A 12,315-nucleotide genomic window follows, 5' to 3' on the forward strand; every position below is an offset into this window, starting at 1 on the left:
ATTTTATTTTTTTCTTTATGTTGGATTTAGTTTTCTTACAATTAAACCCTCCAATAAAAAAAATATTTAGTTGTCTAATTTTTTTATTTTGATTTTCACCTTTATTTTTTTTTATTACCATATGTTATTCTAGATCCTTTATGTAGTTAATTGTTTTTCCTCATTTTATTCTTTAGTGTTTAATTTGTTGGGGATTATGATCTACTATTTTTCTATATATGATGCTTTCGATCTAATGATTCAGGTCATGAATTTGAAATGTTAACACGGGTCGATATTTTTTTTACTTATCTTTTTCTTTGATTTTATCGTTCGACATTAGTTTTTTTTTCTTAAAATGCCTTTGTGGTTTTCTTTAAGTTTTTTTTTTGTCGGTTATCTTGATCTCGTGATCTAGACTATGAATTTTGCAGGTTAACCATGATTAGCTTGCCCCATATTATCTAGGCTACATGTCCATCGTACTACTTTGAGTTAACTCAAACTTTTTTTTATCTATTTTTTATCCAATTATGTACTTTTATATTTTTTTTAAGATATCATGATTTTTTTTAAAAAAAATACATGTTTACTGTTGTTGTATATTATTTTATTATTTAATTAAAATAAAACTAACTTATTATATGATATTATTTGAGTAATTAATTTTTCTCAGTGTTTATAGCATCTAGACATTATTTTTCTTTTTTAAAAAAAAGAGTGAATCCACGGCATAGCACGTCCCATGCCTGTTTTTGACTAATGAGGCATTACTACATAATCAAGTATACAGATACCGGACTCATCTGCCGTCAACTATATTATATACTATTAGTTTAATATCCTCGAACACGCACATTACTTGATTGCTAAGAGCCTCGAAATAATGAAAAAAAAAACTTAAAACTAAGCTAAAGGGTACTCAGACCTAGGCACAGTCTCCTACATGTAGCATGTGGGATTAAGCTTAGTCGTCAATTAAGAAAATCAAGGCTGGAGAGCTTAAACCAAGAAATTACTTTGTTGTGGCAAGGTACCAAGCTAGCTTAACACATATTGCTGCGCTTAACCCTAGGAGATCGCGTGGGCAAGTGTAGAGTAAGTTGAACTAGTGATGAGGGGACCCTTAATTCCCTAAGATCCTACATCTATGTAAGCAAATATACCTTATTATCCCATTAGGGGGCTCCCAAAGCACAAAACTTTGCTTTAACACATGCATGTAAACGAGTTTATACTTTAGAAGACACAAAATTAGAAGAAATAAAGAAGGCTCAAATTGGCACAACTGCCTTGTTTCTCTTGGACACAAGCCTAGATTGAGTCAAAAAGGGCCTCAAAATTACCATCACATGACTACTAAAAAGCAGCAAAGAAGGTTTTTTTGAGGAGATACACTGCTTCTAAAGCTAAACCCTATACATAAAAATCTACAAAACCCAAGAATTTGAAGAAGCAAACACTTCTTCACACAAAAATTCCCCTCTTTCTTGTAACCAAAGGCAATTGCCCCTATACCAAAAACCTACATGCCTATACAAAGCCCAAAAATCCACATTGGAGGAACAGCCCAAACCAATAGAAAAATCCCCTAAAACCCACCACCAAAAAGGGAAAATACACCCCCATCTCTAAAAAGGATAACCAAATAGGCCTGAAAAAATAGATTTGAAAGAAAATTTACAAAAAAGACAAGGAGAAAAGGAACACATTAAACTCAAAACAAACTATCAATACATGCAGTCTGTTAATCTTTGTTTCTTCCTGTAACTACTCTTTTTTAATGAGATGACCAAATGGAGGAATCGGTACTAACTTACGTACATGCTGGAATAAATCAAACCTAATTTTACTGACCACAGGCGTAGACAGTAATGCGCAAAAACAGAAGGAGCAGTTCTCTTGGTTGCTAGTAATGTGAGTAGGTGACTGATTCCAATTGGCTCCTGCCTTCACGTCCCAAAACTAAAAGCTTAATTGGCTGGCCCTGGACCTGGAGTGTTTTTGGGGTCAGTTAAAAAACACTTAAAAAGGCTCAAGAGAGGGCGGAGGGATCTTGAGTCTTAACTCTCTAAAACACCTCGCACTTTATTCTCTCTTCAAGTTCGGTGCTTTGCCTGTCTCCCAGAAGGAACGAGGCTTTTTTTGTTGCATTGGAGAGAAATACACACGCACTCTCTCTCTCCCTACTCTCTACATTGTCTTGTTCTACTATCAGAATCTCATAGTCTTACTTCCACGCATCACTTCTCTCTTTCCCTGTTTCTTTTGTTGGTGTCTGTTTTAATTGCTTCTCTTTCCTTCCCTTAATTTTTTTGTCTGGGACCTGACATAGAAGAGGAAGTGGGAAACTGGGTTATTATTCACTCTCTGTCTATAAAATGCAGAGGAGCTGCGACTTTCTTTGTTGACTCTCTCGTATTCTCTTCCTTAACCAGAGAAACAGAGCGCTACCCTCTCTTTTTTCCCTTCTCCTTTGCCTTAACCACTGGACTTCTCCCTTTATGCGAAAAACAAGAGCTTGAACTTGTTCTTGGATTCTTCAAGGAAAATAAAATCTTGTTTCAGGATTCTTTGAAATTCCTGAGATTTCGTTTCTTTCAACATTCATATTCTATTCTAAGCAAACCCAGAACATCAAGCCATAGTTTAACAAAGAGGGACTTATATCTTGCCAGTATTGCAATATAATCTGGAGAGCTATATGAATTTGTGATACAATGAGAGATGAGAACTCGAAGAAGAGCAAGGTTTGTGAAAATGCCAATAAAAAAATCTTTGGATTTTACGATGCATTTATGCTCTCTCTAATTGCCAACTCTATGTGTGTGTTTGTTGTTGGTGAAGCTTTCATGGCCTAAGACACTGGTCAAGAAGTGGTTCAATATCAAGAGCAAAGCTGAGGAATTTCAAGCAGATGATGTCCTTTACGGAGGTGATTATTGGTCTTCTATCCTCCTATTGGATTGGATTTGGGGAATCTTGGCCATTTATATCCAAGAAACTTGTCCACTGAGTTGGATTTGGATTTGGATTCTTCTAGACCCTGAGTACTTTGCATTATTTCTACTTCTGCATCACTATTTGTTTTTTTACAACAAAAATGTTTTTGGGTTAATGGGGTCCGGCTCCTTCCATCTGCAGTTCAAGATCTGCCAATTTGTTCCTTTCCTCCCCTGAATTTCATTTCATTTCATTTTTTTTGTTTTTCTTCATAACAAAGAATGTAGTATTTGTTTTTTGTGCTGTTTGAATATATTTGATTGATGCATTTGGCAGTGAAAAGAGCACAGCTTTAACATCTTTATTGCATTTCTTTTTCAGGTGGCGGTGAAGAGTGGAGGCACAACTTCTCAGAGAGAGAAGCATGCACCATCAAGAAAAGCAAAACAGGTTCAGTATCAGACACCTCCCAGTATTGGTCTGGACCACAGCCCTCTTTTAACTTCCAAAGTATTGATAAAAGGCACAGTGATAATTATGAGGATGCTGTTCCTTTTCATATATCTTACCCCTTTGATTTTTCAAAAATTCCTATAAAACCCTCCTCACTTTGATCCGCAGAGACATCATACAGGAGGCACTCTGGTGGAGTGCAGCGAGGCAAAATTGACCTTGATGCTGCACAAGTTACAGATGTGAACAATTATAGGCAAGGCCAATTCTTAATCATGGCGTTGCCTTTATTTGATTCTTGCTAAGAGTTGTTTTTTATTGTGTTTCAATTAATATGTGAGTGCAGGATATTTGTAGCAACTTGGAATGTAGCTGGAAAATCTCCTCCAAGTCATTTGAACCTTGAGGATTGGCTTCATACTTCACCTCCTGCTGATATTTATGTTCTTGGGTTTGTCAAATAACCAATTCTTTTTTGTCCCATTTGATTAAGGCAAGCAACTTTGCTGTAATACTAGCTAATCTATTTCATCTCGTTGGTTTCAGGTTTCAAGAAATTGTGCCTTTGAATGCTGGAAATGTTTTGGGCACAGAAGACAATGGACCGGCCAAGAAATGGCTAGCTCTTATTAGGAAGACTCTAAATAGCCTTCCTGGTACCAGTTGGGGTTACCATACTCCTTCACCAGTCTCTGACCCAATTGTAGAATTGGATGCAGACTTTGAGGGATCATCGAGGCAGAAAGCCTCATCTTTCTTCCATCGCCGTTCCTTTCAGTCCCTGAGCCGCAGCATGAGAATGGATGGTGACATGGTGATACCACAACCTAAACTTGATCGACGTTTTAGTGTCTGTGACAGGGTTGTCTTTGGGAATAGACCGAGTGACTATGATCCCAATTACCAATGGGGTTCCTCTGATGATGAGAATGGACCAGGGGATTCACCATTGGCTACTCAACACTCGCCAATTGATTACAGTGGATCCTTGTCAATGGAGGATAGAGATAGACAAACAGGCCAGTCAAGGTACTGTTTGGTGGCCTGTAAGCAAATGGTTGGAGTGTTTCTAACAGTATGGGTAAAGAGCGATCTTAGAGATGATGTTCGCAATCTCAAAGTGTCTTGTGTGGGCAGAGGATTGATGGGTTATCTCGGAAACAAGGTACATTTTCCTTCTTATGAATTTGATAGCAAAATTGTGATGAACTAGGAAAAAAAGTTGCACTCTTATTCTCTTTGGGTTTTCCAGGGCTCGATTTCAATTAGCATGTCATTGCACCAAACAAGCTTTTGCTTCATCTGTACCCATTTGACATCTGGGCAGAAGGAGGGAGACGAGCTGCGGAGAAACTCTGATGTTATGGAGATCCTTAGGAAGACAAGGTTTCCTAGAGTTCATTCCAGAGGAGACAAAAACTCCCCTCAAACAATTCTAGAGCATGAGTAAGGCATTACTGATTCTCTGTGTTCATTTTCAGAACGTTTGCTCTTTATTTTGGGCCAATCAACATGCTGTCTAAATCGTCATTACCTTGGCAGTCGAATCATTTGGCTTGGTGATTTGAATTATCGGATTGCCTTGTCTTATCGTGCCGTGAAAACTCTTGTCGAGATGCAAAATTGGAGGGCGTTGTTAGAGAATGACCAGGCATGTCGCCTAAAATTTTAGATGTTCCTCTGATGCGTATGCATTGATGTGCTGTTATACTTTGCGGTTCTTCAATGAGAGTGGTTCGATCTGACCCCTTTGATGATTCTTACTTTCAGCTTCGGATAGAGCAGGGACGAGGGCGAGTTTTTGATGGATGGAATGAAGGCAAGATATATTTCCCTCCGACATACAAGTATTCCAATAACTCAGATAGATATGCAGGGGATGATAGGCACCCGAAGGAGAAACGAAGGACTCCTGCATGGTAATCTCCATTTTTTCTGCTTCTGAACATGGAAAAAAAAAAGGAGAATTTTCTTTCAGTGAAAATTGTGAGCAAAAAAATACTTTTTTTTTTTGGTACGGAGAAAATTTAAATAAAAACTTTGTAACATCTTCACGGGACTATGTGAATAGAATATGCTTTAATTTTCTGACATACAAATAATCAGGCTATACACAAATGCAGGTGTGATCGTATATTATGGTATGGAAGGGGCCTCACCCAGTTATCTTATGTACGTGGGGAGTCAAGGTTCTCAGATCACAGACCAGTTTGTGGGGTATTTTTGGCTGAGGTTGAGTCTATAAATCGTAGCCGAATAAAGAAAAGCATGAGTTGTTCCAATTCTAGAATTGAGGTAGAAGAGCTGTTGCCGCACTTACATGGATACACCGAATTCAATTTCTTTTGAGGATGGATATACAAGTCACCAGCATTGCTAGTATGTTTGAGGAAACAGGTTAACTGCACTGTCCCAGGTAACCTGCAACAATCAGATGGTGTCTAGTATATTCTTGCAAATTCACCTCTTTTTCGAGAATTATTTCACCTTATAATTTACTTAAGCTTTTATTTTCTATTTGCAGGAATCCGTACCAATTCTAGCTCGATGTTTTGTGTAACCATAATGTCGTCCCCAGTTAGCGTAAGTTCCTCTGATGATTTCTTGTGTTGTCCATGTGGAAAGAACACAGAATATTAACTCGAAAATGTGCGATTATTAGGTGACTATATGCCATCTCTAGGACAAACCAAAAGCTGATATTTTCCTATAAAAACATGGATCAGTTGAATCCAACCCAAATGAATAGAGTATGTACTGTGCGTAACTTTTGAAAGCATTTTTGTAGATATTGTCTTCTTCTGAACTATAGTTTTTGGTTGAAAAGGCTCTCTTGCTTGTTCTTATTCTTATTCTTATTCATGGTTTGGTTCCTTATTTTGGCAGGTGGGCGCTCTGCTATGAAACTCTGCCTTGCTAGTGATGGAGACATTCTGTTACCTACAATCCAAATGGAGGTTGGTCCTTCACTTTCTTTCCTATTCTCAATTTGGCTGTACTTCTTCCCTAATTTATTAATCTAATTCTCTCCATGCCTTTTTCCTCATCTAAATAGGTGCAATTTGTGCATTTTGTCGATAATCTCTGACTCCACGATATTGCTATTAGCTTGTATATTTTTCTCATCATCGATTCCTTGTTGGCAAATGCAACCGCTGGTAGCTCAAAACAATACAACCCTTGTCATACTAATAAGGTAACAAAAGGTAATCTCTTAATGCTGTTGCATTCTTTTACTGGTATTTTCTATACCACCTGGTCTGTGAACTTCAAAACAGAACTAGAAACATCCCAGTTGCTTAAGTAAATTTTCCTTCATAATGTCTTGCAGGATGCACTTGCTGAGTCCTGGAGCTTTTTAGAGGTCTAATTCGCTGACAATTCATTTGTGAAAAAAAGCATAAATGAAATCAAGAAATTAAAAAATCTTACACACCAAAAGAAGAACAGTCACTTGTTAATGGTTTTTTTTATCTTCCATTTTGCTTCCCATACTACTCTGGAAAGATGGTAAAAGAAGTGGTAATGTGATGCACACTCATTACAAATAAGAAAAAGGAGGCAGAACTTGAGTTTCTATGAAGCTTCTTTCTCTGTTGCAGCTTATGATTTTACTGAAAAAGAAAAGTAACTCGTTCTGATCATCTCATTGTTATTTTATATCTCATCTGAAAACTAAACAGGACAATGAAAGAGAGTAAAAAAGCACAAGCTTTGTGCTTTCTTGTAGGCATGTCAGCTTGGTTATCAGTAAGTCATCATGCATGCAGGTTATATTTTTACCATTTTCTCCAGCAGTATTTCTCTTTCGGTGAGGGCTACAAAGCTTTTCTGTGCACAAGATTGCCCCTACTAATCTCCAACATGACAAGCCGAACAAGTAGTCCTCCCTATTTTGCTTTCGAGAGCTTATGCTCTATAGCTGTAGGTGTGGTAGAAGTCAAAGACATGTCAAGTGTGTTGAAGTTTTTAGATGCAAAGTCCTTTTATTTGCGCCCTATTTACTACGAGCTAGGGGTCAAAGTCGAAGCATTCGTACTCGGCACCTCGACTCTGCTAGCCACTTGTTTTGTACAAGTAGGTGCAACTTATTGGTCAGCCTGCCCAGGATTGCCAGAAGCAAGAAATTTATGAAAAACTTCAATTTCCAAACAGTCACCCGTGTACATTAATAGGCAACACGTTTGTGCAATTAAACCTTGCAAAAATAAGGCCAACGTGCCACTGCCCTCTGGTTTCTTCTTTTGATCTTCCATGAATGCCCACATTGAAGTCAACTCCCCCCTGTGTGCAAAGCCTTGATGATTAACCCGGTTTTTTTATTGATAACGCAGCATGCTTAAGTTTTTTTTTTCCAGCATCAATGTATTAAAATTATTCAAAAATATTAAATGGAGTCCGAATACAGCACCAAACACTGCCATGATACCTCGACTCTGCTAGCCACTTGTTTTGTACAAGTAGGTGCAACTTATTGGTCAGCCTGCCCAGGATTGCCAGAAGCAAGAAATTTATGAAAAACTTCAATTTCCAAACAGTCACCCGTGTACATTAATAGGCAACACGTTTGTGCAATTAAACCTTGCAAAAATAAGGCCAACGTGCCACTGCCCTCTGGTTTCTTCTTTTGATCTTCCATGAATGCCCACATTGAAGTCAACTCCCCCCTGTGTGCAAAGCCTTGATGATTAACCCGGTTTTTTTATTGATAACGCAGCATGCTTAAGTTTTTTTTTTCCAGCATCAATGTATTAAAATTATTCAAAAATATTAAATGGAGTCCGAATACAGCACCAAACACTGCCATGATATGACTAGTTTTCGCCGCCAAGGGTGGCGAGGCTAGGCGAGGTGAAAAGGGTGAAAACCGAAATGAAACAGTAAACAGAATGCGTAAGACCAGATGATCCTTTTATTTTTCGTTTTTAGGACATGTCACCGTCACTCTATCCCTCGCTGTTTTCTGTGCCTGCAAGCCTTACGTTTTCACCTTCCTAGCTATCCCAGTCTCGAGCATGGAGCGTGGTTCCACTCTTCTCATAATGGATTTTAAAGTAACTTAGACGGGTTGACCCGATTGTACCGAGGAATATTCATTTCCTACTAAGTACTAACCCGTAAGAATGGATAAGTTGTAAGAAAAAAGGATAAGATTCTATTCAACCAAGTTTGTAAGAATAGTTTGGTCATCTACCGACTCATTGACTAACCTAGATTTATTTTTATTCAAAAGATATCATTTTTATTTAAAAAACCTCTGAAATAATGTTTTAGGTTTTTTTTCCAATCTAATTTGAATTGAGTTGTCAATAAGCGTGTCAATGCACCCAGCAATCCAAACCTTGTGTTAAGTTGAACCTAGATTAGTTCTTATAATTATGATTTCAAGCTCTTCTTTTAATATTTAGAAAATGATTTATTTAATTTTTGCTATCAGATTTATTAGATCTTAATAGATCAATTTTTAAAAAAACTTAGAAAAAATCCAGGTATCGCTTGCATGTTTTCACGGAGGGAAAAAAATAAACTCATGTAGTGATTGACCCGATCAACTTGACAAATCCAAAGGCAATATGGACAACCGAAAAAAATAGTTTGATTAAAAAAATTCAAGACAATATTTTTTTAAAAAAAAGATATTGAGATGATAATATGTTAAATTAACTCAGATCAACTCATGTTAACATGTAAAAATTACGACCTGGAATCTGGATCATGAAACTCTGATAACCTTATATAAAGCAAATAAAAAAATATATTGTAACTTAATTTTCAATCAACCTAATATTGAAGAATAAAATTGAAAAAATCAATTAAAAAAGCATAAAGAAAAAGGACCTTATTCAATCCAAGTCAACTTGTCAAACCTGTATCATGAGACTATAATAACTTAATAGAAAGAAAATAAAAATAAATTATGAAACTCAAATCCCATTCAATTCAATGTTGAAAGATGAAATTGAAAAAATATCAATTAAAAAAGAAAAAAAGATCCGAGTCAACCCAGGCTAGCCTACCAAAACCTTGATTGATTCCCAATTAACCCAAATATTGAAAAATGAAATTGAAAAATAAATCAATAAAAAAAAGATTAAAAAACCAAAATTCTAGTTTAATGGGTTAACCCAAAAAAACCTGCTATTCAGGTAATTAGATTGAGATAACCTCAAGAAAAATAAATTAAAATAAATTATGGAACTCAATTCTTAATAAATTCAATAAAAAATATATATTATTACAATAAACAATAGTTTGTGAGGAGGGGAGCAATGATAACATTGAGAAGTTTAGCATATCTTCCTTCTATATTACATTTACATTGTAACTCTAGAAAATAAATTATTAATCTGACTAGCAATTATTGTTTTTTCATATTTGATTAATTATCGAGTACTTGTGATACTTGAATTCTTTTATTGCATTAATTATAATTTTTATCATATTAATTTATCAAGTAATGTTAATTAATCATGTCATTTTCTTTTAATTAATTTAAAATCACATCTTGTAAAATATCGTAGATTAAATGAATGGATATAAATTTCATAAATTAATTAGTTGAGATTCTTTCAAGAAGTGATTCCATAACAAATCTTATATATTTATTTGAATGTTTTCCTCTTTTATACACAGTTTTTATGCCTTCCATGTTGCCTCCTCCATCAACCATGGCTCCTGCTGAATAGTAACTAACATGGATGGCACGTCTACGAGTCACGAGAAAGAGTAAACAAGTACAGCTACTAATCAATGTAATTACATAATCATTAATAATAAACTACATTTGTCAGTAGCTGCGGAAGATCGATGCATCTTTCAAGAGCTGTACATCGGATACTTTAATTAATTAATCGTTGATATAACTGGAACTCGATGAAATAATATATTTTTATGTTGCTGTCTAATATTTATTAAATATTGTTATTATTGAATATAATAAGATGTTTTTTTTTTTAAAAAATTGAATGCTAATTGCCTATATTATATCATTTAATCTGGTGGTATACTGCTCTAAAAAAACCACAGCCAAATTTGATGATGATAAAGGGCCCTGCCTGGATAGATGCGTGGGGCCTGTCCGTCTTGTAGAAAATTTGTGAAAAGGTTTCTCTTCCTCGGAATCCCGGGATTCAAAATGTTGATCTATAATTGAATCTTTTCTATTTATTTTTGTATTTTCAAATTATTATTTTAAAATTAAAATTTAATTTTATTTATTTTTTTCTTTATTTTAAATTAAATTTTATTTGTGTTTTCAGATTTTTTTGAAGTGTTAATATTAAAAATAATTTTTAAAAATAAAAAAATATTATTTTAATATATTTTCAAATAAAAAATAATTTTTATTACGTCTTTAAACAACCCGAATTAATATTAATTAAAGCACAGTGATTAATATTTTTCCAAGGCTGGTAAGAGTTTAAGTGCATTAGTATCCCAGAGGAATTGAGAAGATTTAAAACGACATGCTTGGACGTTCACAGGTTCATTTATGAGAATCCCATAAAGCCTGGAAGCTGACAGACATGACATTTGGCGAAGCTCTTTTTCTGCTTGGGAACCCGGAAATTCCCATGCTCTCTCTTTCTTTTTCTCTTCTGTTTTTCCCTTTTTATTTACAGAAATATTATTTTAATATGATCCGGTACATGAGTGAAGTGATGCATTAATAATTAATAATTCATTTACTCTTCTTAATCTGCGTTTTTTTGTGTAAATTAATGTAGTGATAACAAAAAAAAAGGGGATGACCAGTAAAAAAATAATAATCAAAGGTCGTATAATACTCAAAATGACAGCACCGGAAGCTCCTCTAGGATAAATATTCTGTGCCAACCACCGACCTGACTTGACCACATTGCCTCCCATTCCACCTCACCCCTCTTGCTGCTTTAAGCACTAGATATTTGGTATCTGCTTTCCTCCTGAACAGGATACGTGCAACCCACTTCACAATTATCCGGCAAGCTTTACTAAATATAAAACTCAAATTTAATCTTCTTCATTTGATACGTCAAACCCTAAATTCATTTTCTAAAAGCAAGAATTACATATTCATGATTGGAAATGATTCATACAATTCAAGCTGACAAGGGATACGAACAAAAAGTACTGTGGCACGTATGATCTGCTACTTTTTGGACGATATATCCAAGGATCAATCATGTACTGGGCAGAAAATCCAGGGATATGGACGGATGTTCGTGGCCTTTTATGCCTCGTCCAGATTAAACCAATCCAGGATCCACATTTATATCTTCCATTACCCTTTATCAATTTCAAAATAGTGTATAGTTGAGATTGTTTCGTTCAAGGGAACATGCATGGACACATTTTTTCTGCATTTAAGAAATGATTTCATCAAGCTGGAAGACCGATACATGGATCGATAACTTCTATTATTCAAAGAGAGTATGAAGTTATGTCGTCATAGTACCAAAACTTATTACTCAATTAATTGATAGTTCTGGTCGCCATCCTCCGTGGTAATTAATTACGCTGGACACCGGTGAGTTTTAAAGATATTGTTATGCTATTTCTATGTCAGAAAGATTATGGATGATGAGACCATGTCTATCATCAAGAAATTCCACTGGAATATTGATAGTTCATATTAAACAGAAAATCCAATCGAAATAAGCTTATATTATAGCAAATTTCCTGAAAATTCTGCCACTTCCAAATAAACAAGTGGGAAAAGATATTGGGTTGTCAAAATGATTGTTTATTGTTAATTTAAGCTGCTAGGAGCATCATTTGACCCAGTTTTTCTCCTGGATTTGAACTTTTGGACGTAGTTTGAAGTGCAAACTTTAGCCTTGGTTATGGTAACAAGAAAAGGAAGGGAGGCGACAGGAAATCCAAGTGGGGATGGGGGGTGGTGGGTGCATGGCACATTGGTTTCTGTTTCCTGAAGCTAACAGTCTGCTTTTAAAGGAT

General features: G+C 35.5%; 1 protein-coding gene across 3 annotated transcripts; it reads left to right on the forward strand.

Annotated features, from left to right (window-relative positions):
• The first annotated feature begins 1,991 nt into the window (after positions 1 to 1,991).
• Positions 1,992 to 6,958, forward strand: LOC133693642 (type I inositol polyphosphate 5-phosphatase 4-like). Of its 3 annotated transcripts, XM_062114894.1 has the most exons (15): positions 1,992 to 2,729; positions 2,827 to 2,914; positions 3,304 to 3,372; positions 3,544 to 3,631; positions 3,722 to 3,826; positions 3,922 to 4,540; positions 4,628 to 4,821; positions 4,918 to 5,026; positions 5,146 to 5,294; positions 5,499 to 5,791; positions 5,900 to 5,958; positions 6,038 to 6,125; positions 6,262 to 6,332; positions 6,431 to 6,581; positions 6,707 to 6,958. In XM_062114894.1, exons 1-10 carry the CDS (start codon positions 2,700 to 2,702, stop codon positions 5,722 to 5,724), a joined length of 1,677 nt encoding a protein of 558 aa, XP_061970878.1. In that variant the 5' UTR covers positions 1,992 to 2,699; the 3' UTR covers positions 5,725 to 5,791; positions 5,900 to 5,958; positions 6,038 to 6,125; positions 6,262 to 6,332; positions 6,431 to 6,581; positions 6,707 to 6,958. The 3 variants fall into 3 exon arrangements, with proteins under 3 accessions (XP_061970878.1, XP_061970876.1, XP_061970877.1); XM_062114892.1 differs by lacking the exon at positions 6,038 to 6,125; XM_062114893.1 differs by lacking the exon at positions 6,038 to 6,125 and having other exon boundaries at positions 6,431 to 6,571.
• Positions 6,959 to 12,315: the final 5,357 nt, after the last annotated feature.

This window comes from Populus nigra, chromosome 5 (genome assembly GCF_951802175.1).
Source record: "Populus nigra chromosome 5, ddPopNigr1.1, whole genome shotgun sequence".
Taxonomy (NCBI): Eukaryota; Viridiplantae; Streptophyta; class Magnoliopsida; order Malpighiales; family Salicaceae; genus Populus; species Populus nigra.

Excerpts from the sequence above, each read along its gene's own strand:
- LOC133693642 (XM_062114894.1), top strand. The coding sequence starts at position 2,700 with ATGAGAGATGAGAACTCGAAGAAGAGCAAG. Across the intron at positions 3,827-3,921 it reads GCTGATATTTATGTTCTTGG|GTTTCAAGAAATTGTGCCTT; the intron begins GTTTGTCAAATA and ends CGTTGGTTTCAG. Across the intron at positions 5,027-5,145 it reads CGTTGTTAGAGAATGACCAG|CTTCGGATAGAGCAGGGACG; the intron begins GCATGTCGCCTA and ends TCTTACTTTCAG.